The 23,409-nt window shown below is 49.8% G+C and overlaps 1 protein-coding gene across 3 annotated transcripts in view; it reads right to left on the reverse strand.

Moving 5' to 3' along the window:
• Positions 1-832: 832 nt before the first annotated feature.
• Positions 833-23,409, reverse strand: part of F8 (coagulation factor VIII) — a 75,029-nt gene continuing 52,452 nt past the window's right edge. For 2 of the 3 annotated variants that reach the window (XM_073360566.1, XM_073360565.1), the window contains 11 exons: positions 22,641-22,853; positions 21,192-21,420; positions 20,772-20,954; positions 19,621-19,737; positions 16,334-16,405; positions 15,263-15,348; positions 11,968-12,123; positions 11,012-11,156; positions 9,882-10,030; positions 8,611-8,787; positions 833-2,882 (listed from right to left, as the gene is read on the reverse strand). In XM_073360566.1, the coding sequence (XP_073216667.1) occupies positions 2,727-2,882; positions 8,611-8,787; positions 9,882-10,030; positions 11,012-11,156; positions 11,968-12,123; positions 15,263-15,348; positions 16,334-16,405; positions 19,621-19,737; positions 20,772-20,954; positions 21,192-21,420; positions 22,641-22,853 (1,683 nt within the window). In that variant the 3' untranslated portion in view covers positions 833-2,726. Of the gene's footprint in view, positions 2,883-8,610; positions 8,788-9,881; positions 10,031-11,011; positions 11,157-11,967; positions 12,124-15,262; positions 15,349-15,799; positions 16,293-16,333; positions 16,406-19,620; positions 19,738-20,771; positions 20,955-21,191; positions 21,421-22,640; positions 22,854-23,409 lie in introns of those variants that run through there. The other variant, XM_073360567.1, reaches the window with a different exon arrangement.

A 23,409-nucleotide genomic window follows, 5' to 3' on the forward strand; every position in this document is an offset into this window, starting at 1 on the left:
ATGATTTTTCCGGGGACTGAGGTGAGGCTGACTGGCCTGTAGTTCCCAGGATCCTCCTTCTTCCCTTTTTTAAAGATTGGCACTACATTAGCCTTTTTCCAGTCATCTGGGATTTCCCCCGTTCGCCACGAGTTTTCAAAGATAATGGCCAATGGCTCTGGAATCACAGCCGCCAATTCCTTTAGCACTCTCGGATGCAACTCGTCCAGCCCCATGGACTTGTGCGTGTCCAGTTTTTCTAAATAGTCCCTAACCACCTTTTTCTCCTCTGAGGGCTAGCCATCTACTCCCCATGCTGTGATGTCCAGTGCAGCAGTCTGGGAGCTGACCTTGTTAGTGAAGACAGAGGCAAAAAAAGCATTGAGTACATTAGCTTTTTCCACATCCTCTGTCACTAGGTTGGCTCCCTCATTCAGCTTGATTATCACTTCAAAAGGTTATCCCACATTGATTATCATTTCAAAAGGTTTTCTCTCCCGCCCCACCCCACTCTCCTGCTGGTAATAGCTCATCTTAAGTGATCACTCTCCTTACAATGTGTATGGTAAACATCCATTTTTTGCATGGTCTGTGTGTATATAAATCTCCTCACTGTATTTTCCACTTTATGCATCTGATGAAGTGAGCTATAGCTCACGAAAGCTTATGCTCAAATAAACTGGTTAGTCTCTAAGGTGCCACAAGTCTTCCTTTTCTTTTCTTTTTAAAAATATTTTGCTGCTAAACTTTACTTGGGGGTGAGAGCTTTTATGTGGTCTGCATTGCTGGCATTGGCTTCCAGTAGCGAGCACTTGGATTGGTTGCAAACCCTGAAAGCAAGCACAGTGCCATCTGGCTGGAGTCTGGACTTTATTAGGATTACATCAGTAAGATCGATTTTATTTTTGTTCAGTTCAATTTAAACAATGTCTGCACAGTTTGGGGATTTGGTAATTGTAACACCCCAACAAAATGTGCTGGGGGAAGAAGTGAAAAGGTCATTGTAGGTGGGCACCCATCTGAAAACACCAGAACCCACACCAGGACCATAATACTGAGGGGTCCATGCCTGCTCTTTGACTGGCTGTGCTCCAGAGGTGGGATCAGTCCGTCTCTGTGCCTGTCACAGGCTCGCAGTGTTTGACTGAAATACTCCACCCTGGAGACCCTGCTGGGAAAGGGTTAATTGTGTTCTCCTGAGTCTCCAAGGCAGGTAACTCATTACCCCACTTGGCTATAAGGGAGGTAGGACGGGCCCTCTGGGGACCAAGGATCTGGGGTGTAGGCTGAGTAGTCAAGAAGGAGGAGCCTTAGGAGAAGCCAAGCCAGGGGAGAAGGTTTGAGCTGAACATTATCTTATTGTGGCCTTGTTAATAAAGCCAACTATCAGGACGCGGCGAGTTTGGATTCTACACAGTGTGTGGCCAGTGTCTATAGTGCAGCCTGGGAAAGGGACTGAATCACAGCCTGGCAGTCTAGTCTAATCATAGAGCTCCAAGCATTGTTGTTTCTAATATGCTGGCAGCAGACACTAGCATAAGCCGAGATGGGCCCAAGTCCTGCGGTTTGGATCCAGGCCCAGTCTACCTAAAGTTAATGGGAAAGCAGCCACTGGGTTCAGCCAAAGCAGAGAAAGAGCATAACAGCCAAATCCAGCTCCCACTCCAGATTCCCCTAACGTATGGGGCTCAGTGTGAAGAAGCAATCTGGGCTAGATGGCCTTACTGTAAAATGTCCCCAACCTCCAATGGCCCCTGGCCTGACAGAGTCTCTGGGTGGGGGTGGGTATGTGTGTGCGACAGGAAGTATCCTTGTTTGTGACAATCTGAGAGCCTGCCTGGGCTGCACTCTACATGGTGTCGGCATGAGGGGCCAAAGTCCCATAGCAGGCTACCGAGAGCACAGAAAGGGAGAAAAGCCCCAGGAGGAGGAGGGTTTGCTCCAGGAGATGACTGCCAACAAGAGAGCAACTTGCTGAAGACAGAATGGTGGCACTGGGCCATGACAGTGCAGGAGCACTATTGACTCAGCAAAGGAAGGGAAACAAAAGGGCATGTGGGGCAAATCCCACAGCCCTGAGTCAGGCTGCATGGCTGCTGGCTTCAGGCATTGCACCAAGCTAGCACAGCCCCAGCCTGGACTCTGGCAGGGGCCACTGGGTGCGTTGAACCCCAGCTGATTGCAAAATGTGGCCCTTGGGCGATGTTCTTATCTCTCCCTCCAGACCACACCCTCCATCACTTGTGCTGGGGCCATAGCCAGGGCCAGGTCACTGAGAGTTTATGGAAAATAACGAAGCAGATCTCAGTGGCTAATTAATTATTAGCTGCTATGAATGCTGACTCTAAGCCCCATGGGGATTTCAAGGCTGGCTGAGCTGGGGAAGACAGGGGTGGGGGGTGGCAGCAGATGTTTGCTGGAAAATTACTGTTTAATTATTTAGTGCTATGTTCCGATTATATGGCACACAGTATATGAGAAAGACAGGGGAAGGGCAGGCGACCCATAAACCTTTGCAGGCCCCTTTCTTCCGACCATTTGGAGTGCTCTGTGCCACATTCCCAACCCAGCTAGTGTAAATGCATAAAACTCCACGGAAGTGAATGGTGCTGCTTCTGCTTAGACCTGCAGTGAATGTGGCCCTTCATATGGGCTTTGGAAGATCTTCCTCTTTGGATCGCTCCAGGCTTGGTGATGGTTCAGTGTCCAGCCAAAGCTAGGTCCTTTAATCCAAAGCTATCAGCCCATCAGTATGTTTGCTGGGCGTCGCAGCCTAAGAATTCCATCCTCAGGGCAATGTGGTTTTGCCACCGGCGGGGGTGTATCCTTAGATACCGGGCAAAGAGCGGAGGATCCAGGGAGTTCACCACGGTGCTGAAGTGATTTTGGTTGCCCTTGAAGATCTGAAAGGAGGAAGAAATAGTTGGCACTTTCTCTGCTCTGCCATGTCAGGGCTGCTCACTCCCCCAGTGGGGAAAGATTCAGAGATTCATCCCAGGAACCAGCCCCTGGATGTCAGTGGAGTTACTCTAGGTGGGAATCTCACTCAGCTGGGGGTAGGACAATGCTAAGGAAGGCGATCCCTGTATCTGAAGGGCACAGGAGGGGACTTATTTCAGGTGGTGCAAGCAGAGGATATACCTGGGAGGAGTGGGAAGAAAGGAAGCAAAGGAAGATAACAGCGGAGGGGGAGGGTTCTAAACAACAGGGTCTATCAGATTGCAGCAGAGATTCCCAAGGAAAGGGGTAGAAGCTTCATCACTTGGGAAATTTAAAAATAAACAGGACAAAGATCTGGAGAATAAACTAGAGGAATCAATTCTGCACTGGCTTGGGTGCAGACAGCTAATTGCTCTAATAGGCTTTCTCTATCTTTCTGTTACAGCCCAGGTCTACTATATGGGGAGGCAGTGTATGGGGTGGTGTTTAACATCTTTATTAATGACCTGGATGTAGGTATGGAGAGCATACTGATGAAATGTGCAGATGACTCAAAGCTGGGGGGCGGATGCCAACACTTTTGAGGATAGAGCTAAAATTCAGAGGGATCTTGATGAATTGGAGAATTGGGCTATAGACAACAAAATGAAATTCAACAAAGACAAATGGAAGGTGCTGCACTTAGGGAAAAAAAGCCAAATGTACAGATACAGAACGGTGAATAACTGGCTTGGCAGCAGCACTGCTGAGAAAGATCTGGGAGCTGTGATGTATCACAACCTCAACATAAGTCAGCAATGCAATGCTGTTACAAAAAAAGCAAATGCAATTTTAGGTTGCATTAACAGAGGCATAGCATGCAAGTCACGGGAGGTGACAGTACCGCTCTACTCGGCGCTGGTTAGGCCTCAGCTGGAGTACTGTGTCCAGTTTTGGTCACCAATGTATAGAAAGAAAAGGAGTACTTGTGGCACCTTAGAGACTAACACATTTATTTGAGCATAAGCTTTCGCGAGCTACAGCTCACTTCATTGGCTGTAGCTCACGAAAGCTTAGGCTTAAATAAATTGGTTAGTCTCTAAGGTGCCACAAGTACTCCTTTTCTTTTTGCGAATACAGACTAACACGGCTGCTGCTCTGAAATGTATAGAAAGGATTTAGTGAAACTGGAAGGGATTCAGAGGTGAGCGACAAAGATAATCAAAGGGATGGAATGTAAGCTGTATGAGCACAGGCTGCAGGAACTGCATATGTTTAGTTTGGAAGAGAAGAGATTGCGGGGGGGAAGTGATAGCGGTCTTCAAATATTTGAAAGCTGCCATTAAAAAGATGGAGAAAATTTGTTCTCTCTTGCCATAGAGGGCAGGACAAGAGGCAACGGGTTCAAACTACAGCACAGCAGATTTAGATTAAGTCTCAGGAGAAACTCCCTAGCTGTAAGAACAGTAGGACAATGGAACAGACTCCTCGGGAGGTTGTGGAAGCTCTTTCATTGGAGGTTTTCAAAAGAAGGCTGGATACTCTTGAATGGGTCAGACACAACAAATCCTGCATCGTGGTAGGGGGTTAGATCAGATGGCCCCTGCAGTCCCTCCTAACCCTCTGGGTCTATGATTCTATGATTCTTATACACAGAGGGAATACACATACTAATAGACTGTTGCTGTATCATGAGTTCTTCCCATCTCCCAGCTGCTGCAGTACACACGGTAATCAGTTCTCCTCCATTATCCCCATCCCCCAGGGCCATTGCACAGTCAGGATTTTACAAAGCCCCTTATTCTGGCCTGCAGGTTTCTAATTTGTGGGTGATGTGTGTTTTCAACAAGTCCCTGTACTTTGCTTTCTGACGGACCAGGTGGCACAAGGGCTGATGCAGTTACAAGCAGGGCTGATGGAATTCTGCGCCATTGCAAGGCTTCATAATGGAGCAAGCACCAATGGGCACAATGGCAGGAAACAATACCTTAGAGCTGGGTGAAATTTTTTGGACAAAACTCTCTCATCTCAAAACTCATACATTTGTGTCAAATTCTCTGAATTGTTCTGCTCAAGAAAAAAATGGAAAAAAATGGAAAATAGATATTTTGATTCAAAATGACTTTTTGTTTCAAATTTTGCTTCAATTTTATTTTTAAAGGGTTAGAAAATCTTTGGAACAAATGGAAAAGTTTTGGTTTGGGCAAGGTATTTTCAAATGGGGAAAAATATGCCCAGCCCTGCAACAAGGCTATCCTCCCTTTGCCTCCAGCAGCACTGTGCTATGCTATCCACATGCAGGAACCACCCCAGGCACTCCTAGCGAGTGCAACTCAGGAAACGTTTGTTTGCCAAGTGGGACTGCTGCACCTCTCCTTTGCTAGTGCCCTGAGAAGACAGTTTTGTTTCAATGGTAGAGCAGATGCATTACCGTAGTCCCATAGCACCCTGCAGCACACTCAGGCTATGTCTGCCCTTTAAAGCACCATAGTGCATCAGTGTAGACAGCACCTTCACTGACGGGAGGGGCTCTCCAATCACTGCAGTAAATCCACCTCCCTGAGAGGCTGTAGCTAGGTCGACGGAAGAATTCATCCATTGACTTAGGCCTGGTCTACAGTACAGAGTTAGGTCGACACACACAAGGCAGCTTGACCTAACTCTAAGCGTCTATACTAAAATTTTGCTCCCATTGTTGTAACTGCCCCATTACACTGAGTCCGTGAAAGGCGTAGAGTCAATGTTGATGTAGTAGGTTGACGCAGGTCAGTGTGGAGCTTACATTGACTGTTACTGGCTTTCAGAAGCCATCCCACAATGCCCCACACTGACAGTACAATTGGTACAACCGCTCCTGGGGAGGACATGCACCGCAAACACAAGGAACAAAAGTGATTTAATTACTGTGCAATGACTTGGTACATAACTAAGGCTTGGTCTACACTACATCAGAGGTGCAAGTAAGCCAGTACGCCCCGGTACAGCCTACTGGCAAGAGCTGGTGCACCGTACCGGGGTGCATCGGCTTCCCCAGGCGCAATTTAAAGGGCCTGCAGCTCTCAGCAGCGGCTGCAGCCCCTGGGCCTTTAAATTGCTGCCAGAGCCCTGGGGTAGCGGCGGCGGGGCTGGGGCGGCGATTTAAAGGGCCCGGGGCGGTAGCAGGCTCTGGGGATGATTTAAAGGGCCCGGGGCAGTAGTGGCGGCTGGAGCCCTGTTCCCCGGAGCCCTGCTGCCGGAGCCCTGGGGAAGCGGTGGTGGGGCTCTGGGGACGATTTAAAGGGCCCAGGGCTCAGTCGCCGCTACCGCCCCGGGCCCTTTAAACCGTTGCCAGAGCCCCCGGCTGCCGCTATTACCCCGGCGGGGGGAGGGGAGGGGGAAGCAGGCACTTACTGGTACAGGGTGGCCCGGGGCTGGCTCTGACCCCCCAGTCCCGCCCCTTCCGCCTGAGGCCCTGCTCCTTCCAGGGGCCAGAGCCAGCCCGAGCCCCGTACCAGTAAGTCCCTAGACTTACTTTCACCCCTGCACTACATACTTACTTCAGTATAACTACGTGAAAAATACACCCGCCCTGAGCGATGTAGTTCTACCAACCTCTGTAGACAGTGCTATGTCAAAGGGAGAGCTTCTCCTGCCGACACAGTGACCACCTTTCACGGAGGTGGAGTTATTAAGCTGACAGGAGAGCTCTCTCCCATCAGCTTAGAACATCTTCACCAGACAGGCTGGAGCTGCGCCAATGTAAATTTGTAATGTAGACCTGCTCTTAGGTCGACATAAATTTGTAGTGTAGACAAGCCTTAGCGCTGTCTACAAAGGGACTTTTAGATTGGTTTAACTGGTCACTCAAGGATTTTTCACACCCCTGAGCAACGTTTGACTAATTTTCTAGTGTAGACCAGCCCTTACCCTGGAATAGGGGTTCACAGCTGGCTGAGGGGGGCTGAAAGCTACTGATGGCTCTGACTAATGAGTCTGATCCAAAGCAAATACAGACCCTGGTAAAGCCAATGGTTGTGCCAAGCGCTCTTTTTTAGGCTCAATGGAAGGAGCAAACAACACCCTTTATGCAGCAGAGACAATGGAGGGCTTGCCCAAAGTACTTGGCAGTTCAGTGGGCTGAGTACAAACTCAGGGGCTAGGAGACTGGTTTGGAAGCCTGTGTGTGTTAGCGGAAGAAAGCCAGCAGGATGACTGGAGAAGCTGTGAGTGTGATCCTGAGAGGAAGCTGAGCTCACTGGAGGATAAGAACCCAGCTGTCCAGTATTAAACCAGGCAGTCCTACTTTTCTAGGGTATGTCCCACTTCTGCACAGAAAAAAATGGACATGGTTTAGTTTGGATGTGGGACGCCCTTCTGAAAAGCAGTGTGCTCTTAACAATGGCCTGTCCCCCGCTACCCCATGCAGCATGACCTTGTCTGCACTGTGCGTCCAAGGTCCGACCAGTGCGGGTAGGGTCACACTGGCAGGGGCAGGGTCACGCCATTCCCAGAAGTACTGGAATGTCCAGTATTCAGGAATGAGTGAGTGGCCCCCTACTGGAGGGGCAGACCTGGGAATTTTACAGCCAAGAAACTGCCTGCTGTTGTTTCTTTCTACCTTTTGAGAGAACGAGGACTGTGTGTGTGTTCTTGGTAGATAAACAGGATTGCACCAAGAACAGACCTGACTCCTAGCACCAACTTCTCATCCTAGCAGAAAAAACCCTGCAAGGCCCCAAACACTGACTAATTCCTCCATCCAAAGAGACACCATCACAACCCTGGCAGCACATCACTGCCAAGTGGTCCTTGAGTTGCCCATGACAAAAGCCCCAGGAGTTGCTGTTGGTTAAATAAAGGATACAGAGGGGTTGCAAGCCCCTCTCCAAGTGTGAGCCAGCAGGGCCATCCTTAGGATTTATGGGGCTCTGTGCAGTATTATTAAACTGGTGCCCTATGCCCGATGGCAGCTCGGGCTTGCATGTATATTTTAGAAAAGGTGGTCTTTTGAAGGATTTATTAAAAAAATTATATGCCTGAAGATCCAAGCATTTAAAGCTAAAGATGAATACCAGATTGTGCATCTAAAAATATGTGCGAGGATTTTTTAGAGATGTGATTTTATAATCTTCAGCAACACACTAATGAAATATTTTTAAAGCAAATTTTAAACTAAGATCCTGTAGTTCTGAGTAAATATTACAGTAATGCACAACTGTTTTTGTCAGTAAAATTCAGAAACTGACAGTATATACCTGGGGTTTGGCAAATGCCTGTTAAATTGCTTCATTACCACTTGAATGGCTCTTTAACAGATTCAGTGTTGTCCTAATAGGTCTGGAAGGCTTTTCATAGAATCACAGAATATCAGGGTTGGAAGGGACCTCAGGAGGTCATCTAGTCCAACCCCCTGCTCAAAGCAGGACCAATCCCCAACTAAATCATCCCAGCCAGGGCTTTGTCAAGCCTGATCTTTTTCACTTTTAAGTACTAGATCCCCTTCAGAGGAAGATTCACCAGGCTGCAGCAGCCAGCTGTGGTCGGAGCCTGCAGAAAGGGTCAGAACAGGGATAGGAAGAGGTAGCGGGTGGACACTAAGACCCAGGGGTGCCCCATATTTTTGGATGTCCTACGCAGCATAGCTGGGCATGCCTAAGGACAACCCTGAGTACCAGTGTCTGTGATCCCTTGGGCTTTCCCTGGTATCCCAGGCACCAGCCTGGATCTGTTTACCTTCTCCTCGCCATTCTGGAGAACTGGAGTCCAACGCGAGCCGTCCTGACTGCTGGAGACAGCAAACTCCTTCACGAACATTTTACTGAAGATGAATTTGGCGCCCTGGGTTACGATTCCAGTGACTCTCATGATCTTCTCAAAGTCCACCTGCAGCCACTCATTGGGGCTGTTCACCTGGGGAATGACACACCAGCCTTCATGTCCCCTTCAGAAATACCCACCAGACACAGTGCAAATGGTCCCCTCAGCTCTCAACATGTCAGAACTTTTACTTAGCCATGTCCAGTCCCTCCCACTACTCTCAGAATGTCTTCAGCGCCAGGGAGCAGACAGGCCAAAACCCTTTCTATGCCGTAACCTTGAACCAAGTTGGTAACCATCTCTGGACATGGTTGGTGCTAAAACTTCGGAACAATCTCAGCTAACCAGGTGTTGCCCTGCTAGACTGGCACATAGCATGCTCCTGGAACCAAATGAGGACACTTATTTCCTTGTGTGGGTAGGATCTCCTCACAGCATCTGTGTCACCAGGTTGGCCAGCACTCCTTCCCAGACTCTTTGCAGTAGGGAATCCCAAAATGCATTGCTTCATGTGCTCCGCTGAGGCATTGTGGGATAGCTACCCTGATTTTCCCACAGTGCCCTGATACAAACATGGCAAGGAGCATGATCGGTACAGATGCACAAACCCACTGGAGACACATGTGTGTTGCGAAAAAGGCTGCTGTGTGGACACAACTCAGCCTGGTGTGTTGTAAGCATGGCAGACAAGAGTGTCGCAGTCACAGTTTACTTGTATTGTGGATGGGGCCTTAATGTTCTACGAGGAGCTGCTGGATCCAAAGAGACTTTGAACTGAACTGGCCTCACTCTCAGAGGGGCTGAGCCCCTGCACGTCCCACTAATGTCAGTGGGAAGGAATGGTGAGTGCTCAACATTTCTGAACACCAGGCCAGGGATCACAGCTCATGTTAAGTGCACTCACTGTTCCTACTCTCATCTCTGTAGCGCATCCTCCTTGGAGAGGCCAGAACTGGAGTAGTTATGATCTGACCCACAGCCAGACCTCCTGCACCCTGCCATACAGCACCTCCTGCTCAGACTGGAGCAGCTATGATTGACCCACAGCTACTGCTCCTCTACCATTCTCCACAGGGACTCCTGTCGGGAGAGGTGGGGAGTGTGGCGAGCCAGTGCTCTGTCACTAGCTCAGTGCTCCTTTGGGCTGGGAAACCCCCATTTAAAAGTGGGGCATGCCCCATGGTTACCTTTGGCTTCCAGGCATTAGTCCTCTCCTGCAGGTTAAGTCGGGCTTGGGAGGGAGCCCAGCTGGAGAACATGTTCTCACTGTAGGAGGAGGCAGAGATCTGCTGGTTGGAGATACTTTTGTTCTCCATTCCTAAGGGCATGGAGCAGCCTGGAAGAGAGTTGAAGCAATAGAAACCAAGATGCCTTCTGGTTGCCCATTACTCCCATTTGGTGGCCTACTGGCCAACATATGGGAGGCAGCATCTGTTATCACATCAAGACCACCTGTCACAGTCCTGCTGTGCACGTACCTTACCTGGCTATATTTCAGCTTCTGCAATCCCCTGCCAGCCCAGCTCCCATGTCTCCAGAACAGTCCTGTGCATTGGACACACACCCAATACCCAAAGCAGCTCCTGCTCCCTCCAGCCTGCTCTTGCCGGGAGGGAGGGGGGTCTGTTCTCCTTGAGTCACTCAGGAGGAAATAGAACAAGGAGTACTTGTGGCACCTTAGAGGGTACTCCTTGTCCTTTTTGCTGATACAGACTAACATGGCTACCACTGAAACCTGTCAGGAGGAAATGTCCTTCACTCCCCAACGTGCCTCCACATATCCAGCCCCAGTGTGTGTGGGAGGGGGGGACTCCATCTGCTCACCTGCTCCCCCTAGACTGAAATGGCAGCTGACTAAAAACCAAAAGCAAACAGGGTTCCTTAAAACAGGTGAGGATCAGACACTCTTTCTAGGAGGGCACTCTCAGCGTGGCTAACACACCCACCCACAGCTGCAGCGTCAGCACCGAGAGCTAGCTCTGCGCTCTTCCCAGGATAGCCATAGCCATCAGCCAATAAGGAGATTTTCAAGCATCACTTACCTGCCAGATGTCACTCCCCCTTCCTGTCCCCTGCAGCTAATCTTGGTGTGTCTGGTGCCAGCCCCACCACCAACATGGTCTAACCCTGCCAGGCCCTGAGCACCCTCGTCTCTCACTGAAATCAGCGGGAGTTGAGAGTTTAGCACCTCACAGGTGCAGGCCCCTGTCCCCCTCTGCTCCAGAGTTAGATTTTAGAGGGCATGAGGAGGAGCCAGGAGCAGAGGGCCTCATGGTGGGACTTACTGTTCAGATCACGGCCTCATGGTGGGACTTACTGTTCAGATCACAGCCAATGAGTTCCATGCGCAGAGTGGTCCGAATGCTGTAGTGTGTGGGGTGGAGGCGGATATACCGGGCTATGATGGGGGGGTTGAAACGATTATCTTTCACCCCTGTTGCATCCACATTCCCAAAGAACACCTGCAGGAAGGGAACAGATGGGGCCCTGTTTCTCCAGCGCTTGCAGAAGGAAGAGGACAGAGGTCTACAAAATAATCATAGCATCATAGAATATCAGGGTTGGAAGGGACCTCAGGAGTTCATCTAGTCCAACCCCCTGCTCAAAGCAGGACCAATCCCCAACTAAATCATCCCAGCCAGGGCTTTGTCAAGTCTGTCCTTAAAAACCCCAAAGGAAGGAGATTCCAGCACCTCGCTAGGTAACATATTCCAGTGCTTCACTACCCTCCTAGTGAAAAAGTTTTTTCCTAATATCCAACCTAAACCTCCCCCACTGCAACTTGAGACCATTACCAATAATGAGTGGCAAGGAGATGGTCACTTCAGTCTGGCACTTATTAACCTTACCAGCTTCATAACACAAGAATAAGGGCTCAATGAAATAAATATGAAACACCATTCAAATGGATACTAATAAATACTATTATACACAACCCAAAATTAACCCCTGGAACTCACTGCCACATGATGTCACTGAAGAGTAGGTTTACAAATGGTCAGACACTTATATGGACAAAAACATCTGCCATGACATGAACTAGGATGCAATTACTGGAGCAATGAATCCTCATGCTTCAGGATAGAAATGTATCACCTGCTGGGATTAGGAAGATATTTACCCCCGAGACAACATTGTATAATTATATGAATTGAAAGGGGTTCTGGCCCCTGCAGAAGACAGGATGCCTGCCTTCATCACACCCTGGCCTATCAGTCAGTTCTAGAAAGATGCAGCATCCTTTTCAGATCCTATCCTCTCTCCTTTACTCACCATCTGGGAGCTGGTGGCATTCCCCTTGTATCTCTTCCACCTCTCCCCATCAAGACCATAGAAGATGATGAACTGGGAGATGTAGAGGCTGGAGAACTTTTGCCGGGCCCCCTGGGTCTTTATGCCATGAAGGATCATGGGACGCAGCAGATCCACCTACCGAGGGAATATAGAGATTCTTTTCCCATAGGATGATTGCCATTTGGTATCTACTCCCAACGATAGTGCGACTTGCGCACCGGGTTTGACTCCTCCCAGGTTTGGGGTTGGGGAGGAGCTTCCCTCCTTGATATATCTGGGGAGGGTGTTGCAGAACCCTGGCTCATTGAGCAAGGATAATTTGTCAGGACCAGGCTGAGGTATCCCACACCATCAGTGATTGCAGGGGCCACTGGGAGACCTCAGACCACCCTCTCATCATCTTCCCCTCTGCTACTCAAACCAAAACAACCTTCTGCAATGGCACTGACAGCCCCTAAGAAATGTGCCAATCTACCTCTCTCCACTCACCCTGCAGCCCCAGTGGCCCCAGTCTCTCACAGCCAGCACGAATATTAACCAGCGTTAGGAAAATCACACCCACCAGTATGGTTGAATGGACCAAAGATTACTACCGCCTTTGGGGAAAGAGGAGCCTCAAAGGGAGGGGACATGGTCTTCGGGTTTAAAAAAACAGGGTAGCGACTCATGCTCTACCAAACCTGCGAGTAACCATAGGCAAGTCACTTCAAGCCTCGGTTTCCCCATCCATACAATAGCGATAATATACAGGGTTGCTAAAAGGTTGAATGACTATTTGTGAAGCATTCTGAAATCCTTGGATGGAGCATGCTATAAGAGTATTATTATTGTGTGTGTATTGTCAGGAGATTATCACAGACACTGTGCTGGCACATTACAGTTTTATTTGCTTTGTTATAATTATCTTAACATGACAGTGACTTTTGTGGATTTACATTTCCCTTCACATTTTCACAGCATAGTTTTGGGCACTCAATGCAATTGAAAAGGGATGAATTTAACACTGGTAAAAGGAAACAGTCGATCATTAACCTTTGGAACTCATTGCCACAAGATATGATGGAGTCCAAGTGTGTAGCAGGATTGATAAAAGGATTAGACATTTATATTAATAATAAGAATACCCAAAGTTATATTAGATGGGATAAAATAGTATAAGGAATATCAACTTTGAGACTTCAGGGCACAAGTCAACCCCTAACTGATAAGGGTCAGGAAGATTCTTCCCTTATGGCTAGATTATTACAAAGCTGTCTGGTAGGGGAATTTGCATCTTCCTATGAAGCAGCTGGTACTGGTCACTGTTGGAGACAGGATACCAGGGGGGAGGGATAGCTCAGTGGTTTGCACATTAGCCTGCTAAATCCAGGATTGTGAGCTCAATCCTTGAGGGGGCCATTTAGGGACCTGGGCCAAAAATTGGGGATTAGTCTTGCTTTAAGCAGGGGGTTGGACTAGATGACCTTCTGACCCCGATATTCTATGATTCCTGTTTACCTGTGAGGGTTGATCTGGTGTTTATGTGAATCGGGGATGATTAGTGCTGACTAAAGCAAGGCTGGCTACAATACTTGTCAAGATTTTAACTATTAAAGCTGGGGGATTGCTCCTATTCTTAGGGCTAGCATCCTCACACACAGCAGTTTGAGCTGAGAATCCACTTTGAGGGTTGCAATGTTACAGTGCATTACTTAATCACTGTTATGCGTGTTACATCAATGCAGGAAAATCCACATTAAAAATAAACATGGAGGGCAGCTCATCTGTTCTGTTCATTAATAGGAAACTTCTCACCAAAAGGGAATCTGCTATTTTTCTCTCTGTGCAACATGAAATATTCTTGTTTTCTCCATCCGAGGAAGGCAGATACTACTGACTTCACCAGCCTGTGGGTGAGATGCTAGGCACAAGGTGCAGGGAGGGGGTAGGCAGGAGGAGGGGACCCTTTCTGCAGCACTGGGAGTCACATGCTATTTCTCACTCCAGCAGCAGACCCGTCTGGGGGCACTGAGGTTAGCTCCAGAGGGTGCAGAACATGCGGCACCAGACATTGAGGTCAGAATGGGGGCACAGAGTCTGGCAGGAGGGGACAAGTGGGGAAAAGGGAAACCTGAACCTGCAGGGAAAAGTGTGCGTGTGTGTGTGTGTGTGTGTGTGGAGGGGGTTTGGAGGGGTGCATGTGGGTGTGTATGTGTGGAGGGGGTTTGGAGGGGGTGTGTGTGGAGGGGGTTTGGAGGGGTGTGTGTGTGTGTGTGGAGGGGGTTTGGAGGGGTGCATGTGGGTGTGTATGTGTGGAGGGAGTTTGGAGGGGGTGTGTGTGGAGGGGGTTTGGAGGGGTGTGTGTGTGTGTGTGGAGGGGGTTTGGAGGGGGTGTGTGTGGAGGGGGTTTGGAGGGGTGTGTGTGTGGAGGGGGTTTGGAGGGGTGCGTGCATGTGTGTGTATGTGTGGAGGGGGTTTGGAGGGGTGTGTGTGTGTGTGTGGAGGGGGTTTGGAGGGGGTGTGTGTGGAGGGGGTTTGGAGGGGGTGTGTGTGGAGGGGGTTTGGAGGGGTGCGTGCATGTGTGTGTATGTGTGGAGGGGGTTTGGACAGATGGATGTATATGCATGTATGTAGGAGGTTTGGTGGGGTGTGTGTGGGGGGTTAGAGGGGTGCATGTGGGTGTGGGTGTGTGTAGGGGGTTTGGAGGGGTGCATGCATGTGTGTGTATGTGTGGAGGGGGCATGTGTGTGTGTGTGGAGGGGGTTTGGAGGGACGGGTGTATATCCATGTGTGGAGGGGGTTTGGAGGGCTGCGTGTGTGTGTATAGGATGTTCGGAGGGGTGCGTGCATGTGTGTGTATGTGTGGAGGGGGGTGGAAGGGGCGTTTGTGTGTATGTGTGTAGAGGTTTGGAGGGGCGTGTGTGTGTGTGTAGGGGGTTTGGAGGAGTGAGTGAGTGTGTCTGTGTGTCTGTGTGTGTAGGGGGTTTGGAGGAGTGAGTGAGTGTGTATGTGTGTCTGTGTGTGTAGGGGGTTTGGAGGAGTGAGTGAGTGTGTGTGTGTGTGTGTGTGTAGGGAGTTTGGAGGGGAGTGAAACATCCCAATCTGGCAATGGCCTGAATAGCCTGAGGGCACTGTAGATGTGGTGGTGGAGAAACTGAGGGGCTTGCCCAGACTGAATTGCTCACTGCCTCTTTCTGTAGCTCATTCACAGGGCAAATGGCTGGTGCCTGCAGGCATCAGAGGCTACTATTAATTTCACTTAACAATGTCTCCTTCCTCCATAAGTGAAACCTACCTGAATCCAGGAGTTGCCGCTGTCAGTGCTCCAAGCATTGACAGACCCAGAATGATCTAACCGGGCCAGCCTAGGCGCCCATTGACCTGTGGAAGAACACAAGAGAGATGGGGAAGCCATGGCGTGAGTTCACTCACTGACATGGACAGACAGGTGTGATGACTACAGCACCAGCAGCAGAGTCAGAGCACATCCCTCAGTGGGTCTGTCTGCCTGCCCCTCACTGTTCAGACCTGGTTCACTGTCAGATGGGAAGTGCAGGTATCAGAGAGCTCTGCACTGGTAAAATCTGGGCTCAGATTAAAAAGACAGAGAAACACAGAGTCTGGGTAACCCCACTCAGGCATCCTTGTCTGACAGAGACCTACTTCTCCCGTTTACCCTCTCTTTTACAGTGGCCACCATCCTGCCAAGGGACAGGGTCTCCCCGTGTATCACATGCTGTCTGGACTGTAAGGGGCCATATCTTCTTGTGTAGAGAAACAAGCATCTTGGCCACACTTCTGCTATAACAATGGCTAAAAAATGGATTCTCACTGGACTCCTCTGGGGGCTGGAGGAGGTTGCTCTCAGCTGACAGAAGAGGTGTTCGCTGGCCACCGCAGGCAGGGAGAGCTGAACTTGAGATGAAGTACTGAATTAAACAGCAAGGATGTTTCAAGGCACCAGTCTATTGCAGACGCCTCATCTAACTGTGGTTACAATGGAATCATCCCAAGCATAGAAGGCAAGGAATAAAATCGCCAAGGCAAAGCAATGCAGCATATTGAGGCCTCTAGGAATCAAGAAAGGATTTGAAACTCAGTTGAATGGGCCCAGGGAAGAAGGCATTCTAGAGCTGGGTCCTTAGAGCCAATGGTATGGCCTTTGCCAGCCCCTGTCTGCTCCCTCCACAACTCCTTCAATACCGGGATGGTATCCGGCGGGAAGTAGGAACCACTCCATAAAAAAGGCTTTGTCTCGACTAGGAAAGTTGATTGAGTAGGTCAGGTCTTGCCAGCATGTGTTGGCTAAGCCTGATGAAAACTTGACCTTCTTCCTGGTCACAAGGCCAAAAAGTCCAGCACTCACCATACTGCCCTGAAGCTGTGATCTGAGCATCCGCAATATTCCCGGAAGCTAGGCCAAGGGGGTTCTGGCACTCTGCAACAAAGGGGAAGAGAGAGGAAAGAAGATTTATGGGCTATTTCATTTGGCCTTTGAAGCTAAGGCCTAGGTGAGCCTTCAGTCTTGGACGCTGAGTTAGGTTCCCAAGTCTGGTTTGGCACAGCAGCCAGGGAGCCCACGCAGCACTGCTTTGGAGCCTTCCCTGGGGCTGGTGGCCATTGTACTCAGGTGACATCACCTGCCATAAGGGCGCTCAGTTAGTGCTGGGCCAGCCTTTCAGAACAAACCCACAACCCAGGACAAGTGTGGGCTTGTTACCAACCCAGAGGTCAGGCCAGGCTTGCTGAAAGGTGCACCAAGTTCTGTGGGGCTTCGTGTGAACCTGGGCCAAGTTTCCAGCCACTGCTAGGCTTCGGGGGTGGGCCGTTCAAGATTTGGAGAGTAAATCATATGATACCTAGTAGTTTCAACTAGGAACCAGGCCAACTTGGCAGATTCAGCTGAGCACCATTGAACTTCTTGATTCATTGAAACCTGGATTCCAAATTGAAACTCAGGATGTGGGGACCCATATGAACCAAGACAGACAACGGCTTGTGCCAACACTGGAGAATTCAAATGGCCAAGTTCCCCCCCACCCCATCTCAGTTCTGACCAGGTCCTGCTATCTGTGACCTACCACCCTGCGCAGCCAGGGTATTGAAAGCATCCCAGGATGGCAATATCCTTAGAGCCAATGCCACTTCGTTGTGCTACAATGTCGCCATGTGACAATGCAATGCTGCAGATCAATTGTGTTAATAGTCACTGTGCAGTGCAGATGTCAAGAGGCATCACAGTGCAGTGACATGACAAGTCTCTCCTGGAAGTTTTGACAGGTGTTGAATTTAAACATAGTGTCAGAGATCTTAAACTCGCTTTAAAGGGGAGATAGAACCATGAACCCTGATTTTTTGCTAGCACTGTAGGGACAGTCCTAAATACAGCAAGAGCTGCAAAACAAGAGAACACCTCCATCCAGCCTTAGCTGTTAGTGACCCTAACTGCTACAGCTTTCACAGGAGGACTCCAAAAGCCTGAACTCAGGTCCTGGCATATAAGTAAGGCAGGAGTTGATTTTCTAGCATTTTAAAAAATTCTTTGCAAATTTTTAAATCTGCCCCTTACAGACCCTTGTTCCTAATTTTGACCCTTGCGGGTGATATCAGCTTTTATTATTGGTTTATAAGCCAATCCGGGATCGTATATATTACAATTCACAGCTGCCTCTCAGAGAGTCCTCTGATACATCTCCTCTCTTTGGATCACTGGTATGACAGCTGTGTTGACAAATGTCTCTTCTGTGTACTGTGTACTGTGTACTGTGCACAGCTACAGACTAGGGACCGAATGGCTAGGCAGCAGTTCTGCAGAAAAGGACCTAGGGGTGACAGTGGACGAGAAGCTGGATATGAGTCAGCAGTGTGCCCTTGTTGCCAAGAAGGCCAATGGCATTTTGGGATGTATAAGTAGGGGCATAGCGAGCAGATCGAGGGACGTGATCGTTCCCCTCTATTCGACATTGGTGAGGCCTCATCTGGAGTACTGTGTCCAGTTTTGGGCCCCACACTTCAAGAAGGATGTGGATAAATTGGAGAGAGTCCAGCGAAGGGCAACAAAAATGATTAGGGGACTGGAACACATGAGTTATGAGGAGAGGCTGAGGGAGCTGGGATTGTTTAGCCTGCAGAAGAGAAGAATGAGGGGGGATTTGATAGCTGCTTTCAACTACCTGAAAGGGGGTTCCAAAGAGGATGGCTCTAGACTGTTCTCAATGGTAGCAGATGACAGAACGAGGAGTAATGGTCTCAAGTTGCAGTGGGGGAGGTTTAGATTGGATATTAGGAAAAACTTTTTCACTAAGAGGGTGGTGAAACACTGGAATGCGTTACCTAGGGAGGTGGTAGAATCTCCTTCCTTAGAGGTTTTTAAGGTCAGGCTTGACAAAGCCCTGGCTGGGATGATTTAACTGGGAATTGGTCCTGCTTTGAGCAGGGGGTTGGACTAGATGACCTTCTGGGGTCCCTTCCAACCCTGATATTCTATGATTCTATGATTCTATGATTCTATGTCTGGCTCCCAGGCCTGTTTGTTGCTAGGCAGTGTCTTTTAAACACAAATCTTCATGTTTCTAAGAACATCTTGGCTGACACCTCCTATTTTTTAAAGTCCCTTTGCTGATCTGTGGAGCACTGCGGTGTTTATTTCCATTATAACTTAGACTCTTAAAAAATCATAGTACTTGACACTGTCTTTTCACGTCAAGCCCTTTCTAGTAAAAAGTGGATTTTGAATCTTAAGCGGCTTTTTAATTTATCTTTAAACAAAGCTTTTCTGGCTCACATTTAATGCTCCTTTAAGAAGAGGAAAAAGACCTTTACTATGTAAAGCCAACTATCCTACATCTTGGCAGAGGGTTAGACTAGATGACCCTTGTGATTCTATGATTCTCTTAAGTATAACAAATCAATCCTTTCCTTCTGTTTTGAAACTAGTATTTAAAATGAGGTGGAAACTGATTTACACTCTTGAGCTGGCAAAGACTTTACTGCAATTCCCAACAGATTTTGCACCACTTTACATGGTAAAGAGTGTTGCTGAAAATGACCACCTGTGGCCAGCCTCTGTGACCCTTGGTGAGTCACGTTGCCTCTTTGTGCCTCAGTTTACCGATCTACAAATGGGTATTTCCCTATTCCGTTAGCCAGCTGGATGGGCGCATGCAGACATGGTGATAAGAGTATGCACATTTTTGTGCGTGGCCCATAGCGTCTTAGGGTTTGAAAATCAGGCTGCTGGGGGCAAATTTTTCAAGGTGGTTCAAGCCGGCCTCCAGTTTTGCACCCATAGTCACATGCCCACTCTTAGATGGGGGTGTAATTCACTGCAGGTGTGAATGATGGCAGTTAGCTATCCTGCTGTCTCTTCCGTAGGTTTGGTCAGGTGGTTCAATTGTTCAGCGCTGTAACTCTCCTTCGCCCAGAGCTGACTGAGGGTGAAAACTGGCGTGTCCACGTTTGAGGGCCATGAGGGCAAAATTTTCAAAAGCACCTAAGTGACCGGAGGAGCCTGAGCCCTGTTCTCCAGAGTGCCTTAGGCGGGTACTTCTGCACCTGTGAAAATGCTCCCCCATGCTGTCTAACATGAAATTCTCGGGAGGTGAATGAAGAGTCAGTGAAGGCAACTGTAGAACAAGGAGAAGAGTCACTCACTCGGGTCATACACAAGGAACAGGGCGCTCATTCCAGCCTGCTGGTGCTCTCCAACCTCGCACTCCACCCGCCAGATCCCCGGGTGGGAGGGGCGCATTTCCACTGTTCCAAAGACACCTGGGTGAGAAGAAGGGGAGGGAGGGCAGAACAAAGGATTATTTATTTCTAGCGGCTAAAGGAGAAGCCTGTGGTGGCTACACCCACTCCTGCTTCACTCATGCTGAGGGCAGATTGTGCTGCCATGATGCCAATTGCACTGGACTACTCACAGAGTAAAGTACTGCCCAAGGTGGGTATGGGTGCCAGGTGCTTCCTGAGCCTTAATAGCACATTGACTGGGTCAAATTGTTCCCTGGTGTAACTTCATCAAAGCCAGTACCGTTAGACAGGAATGAGTTTGGCCCAATAAATGCACTTGAATTTGATAAAAATAATTAACAAAAATATGAATTGTTTGTATTACATTGCACTTAGGAGCAGGGGCACTGGAATGGGAGAGCCAGGGGGCCATGGCCCCATCACTTTTTACCAGCCATAGAGCTGAGCGACAGGAGCAAGGTGGTGGAGAGGAGTGAGTGGGGGCTAGGGTCTTGGGGGAAGAGGCAGTGCAGGGGCGGGGACAGTGTGAGGGCAGGGGCTCATGGAGAAGGGACTGTGTGAGGGTGGGGCTTCAGGGGGAATGAGTGGTGCGAGGGCAGAGCTTCGGGTGGGAAGGGCCGGTGCAGGGGCTGGGCCTGGGGGTAGTGCAGCTCTGGGATGGGGCCATGGTTTGGGGACCTGTGGCCCGCCCCACTTTTAGGACACTTCCACCACTCATTCCTAGGAGCCCTAGTCACGGACAAGGAGCTCATTGTGCGAAGTGCTGGACAAACAAAACAAGACTCTTCAAAGCCAGTAAGGCGTCACTAGCTAATGGCCATTTGGATCCAAATATTTGAGGCAGTGTTGGTCCAGGGCCTATTTCTCAGGCTGAGAGGCACTCGTCTATTTAGCTACCCCTTGATGTCAGGTTGGTGCCATGTTCACCCTAATCAGAGTGCATCAGCTGCACTAAGCTAGGTGGGCACTCTTTGGAGCTAGGCTGCTGGCTTCTCCTGCATCAATCCTCTCCAGGAGACAGGTTAGCTCCCAGCACCTGGGTCAACTCTTACCAGGATAGAGGTTGTAGACTCCCATTCGATACTCATGGTTCGTCCTAATGGCAAACAGTTGCCCATGAAAATAGACTGAGTGGATGTCCTCAGTGCCGCCCACATTCAGCAGGTACCATCGCACCCTTTGGTGCTGAGCCATCACCAGCCCAGGCAGTGCATCCATCACGTAGCCGTTGATAGCTGGAGGAGAAGAGCACACTTGGGACGTGCTGTGGCAGGGGAGAGGTTCAAAGTCTGCAAACAGCAGCAGCCATGCTGGAGTGAGCTGAGGTCACTCTTGCTGTTACCCAGGGGATGGGCAAGGAAGGGGATTCTGAAGCCCTTGATCTGAAGCTCTGCTCTAACAGCAGACCCTACAGAGTTTCCCTTCTATGTGGGATGGCTGGGTAGGGAGGGGAGGGGAGCTGGAGCTCTTACCAGGGAAGTAGCTGCTTCTTCTAAAATCAGGATCGTCTGGCTGGATCTGGCAGAGGGGTGGGCAGTTCCTCTCCATGTTCTCGGCGAGGTACCAGCTTTTGGTCTCATCAAAGATAGTGAAAAGCAGAGAGAATTCCTGCACCGCCAGCTGCCTCCCGAAGGCAGGGCTCAAGATGCCGGGGCGGCAGATAAGCAGTGGCCCAACCAGGCCAGAGTGCAGATCCTTCTCCTAGAAAGGGAAAATAACCAGAGTGTAATGGGAATGTAGAGTCCACTCCTAACTTCCACCCCATCCACAATGCCACAATGTGGCTACTCAGAACAACATTAACCACCGTCAGGCAGGACTTTGGAAGTGTGTGCTTCGTCCCAGGGCTGCTCTCTCTGTGCCTGTCAAACTCCAGCACCGCCCTGTGAGTGCCAACCACAACTCCAGCAGCATGTGTGGCCTCAGACTAGACAGACAGGGGAAGAGGCCTTGGCGATGAATGCTCCCAGCTCTCAGCTGAAAAGCCAAAAATGAGAGGAGCAAGGTGTGTGCAGAGCCTGGCACTGGTGCTGGGAGTTGGAGAGGCATGCTGGGTTTCAGAAGGGGGCAGAAGCCCCCTTCCTCTCGATCCCAATCTGACATGGGGGAGGAATGCACACTTAGAATTGCTCTGATTTGATTTGTAGTTCTGACTCGCTGGGTTCCCTTCCCAGCTCTGCTGCTGACGCAGTGCCTGACCTCGGGCAAGTCACTTAATCCTGCTGTGCCTCAGTTGCCCCACCTGAAACACTTTGGACAACGGTACAGGATGTTGTGAGCATTAGTCAGTCTGTGGCTGAGAAGGACCAGATTTTTAAGTCTGATGGCTGCTCTATCCATAGCCTGCATGGGGCCAGTCATGTCACGGACTGCCAGGGCATAAGGATGCCCCAGACATCCCCCCTGAGTGGCTCTGCACTGCCTAAGGCATCACCAAGGCAGGGGGAGTTTTGTACCTCTGGGTCCCACAAGCAGCCAGAGAGGGGCTGAGGATCTGGCCTGTGAAATGTGACTTATCCAGGTGGTAGCAAAAGCTTTCTAACTCTCAGGGTGATTAAGCTCTGGAACAGGCCCCCATGGGAGGTTGTGGGATCCCCATCACTGGAGGTCTTTAAGACCAGGTGGAACTAACACCTGGTCTAGAGTTCCTTGGTCCTACAGGGGCCTGGACTTGATGACCTGTCGATATCCCTTCCACCCCTACGTTTCTATTTCTATACACTCTCGGACCCATTCACAAATGGCCTGATGAAAGCCCCCATCAATGTGTCACAGAAATATCCTATGCAGTAGTGTCCCAGGCACCAATCCCGTTGGGTCTGCATGGAACAGGGGAGCTGGGATTCTGGTTGAGAGGCAGGTGAGGGCAGAGATGGCTAGCAGAGAGACCAACAGGTTTCTCATAAATGGTTCCCACCTACCAGGTTAACACTGGAGAAATAAGCCCAAGCCTTGCAGTCAAACTCATTGACAGTGGGTGCCATCTGGGGCAGCACCTTCCAGGAGTACTCGCGGAGCTCGCCAGGCTGCACCGCTTCCTGGCTGGGTGTGCTGTTTTCCCCCAGGCCTCCTTGGTAGGGCAGGAGGTTGGAATGGAAGGAGTAAGGCCGGGAAGCTAGGTTCTTGAAGCTAACCTGCACCGTGGAGGGAAAGAAGCAAAGAGAAGGGTTACATTCCTTGTGGGGGGAAAACTTGGAGCCAGGGCCCTGCCTGCACTCCTTCCCTGTGTGGGGCACTGGCTATGCCCCATACCCTTCCTGCTGTTGTTCTTTAGTGAAGCTCAGTGAGACAGATCCTAGCGTCAGTTCTGCTTGTGCATCCCTCGCTGGAGTTGTTGGGAAAGGCACATGTGTTTTTATAGGCAAGATGTGTGTTTTCTCCACAGTGGCAGTCAAACACAGGCCAGTCCCTGCCATTGCCTTTTCCCCCAGCTCCAGCCTTCTGAATCCATATTATCTGGTCTTTTCTTCCTCCCCAGTTCAGGGTTTTGCCACCCCCTATTACATGTGTAAACAGAGTCTGAATGAACTCTCCTCTGACATTTAGTGGTGAGCTGTGGAAAAGGACTTCAGGAGCTGATCTCATTTGCATGGACACCCCCACCCTGCCTAGGTGCTCAGCATGATGTGATCATGGACTAGATGACCTCCTGAGGTCTCTTCCAACCCTAATCTTCTATGATTGCTTGTC

This window comes from Lepidochelys kempii, chromosome 9, assembly GCF_965140265.1.
Source record: "Lepidochelys kempii isolate rLepKem1 chromosome 9, rLepKem1.hap2, whole genome shotgun sequence".
Classification (NCBI taxonomy): Eukaryota; Metazoa; Chordata; order Testudines; family Cheloniidae; genus Lepidochelys; species Lepidochelys kempii.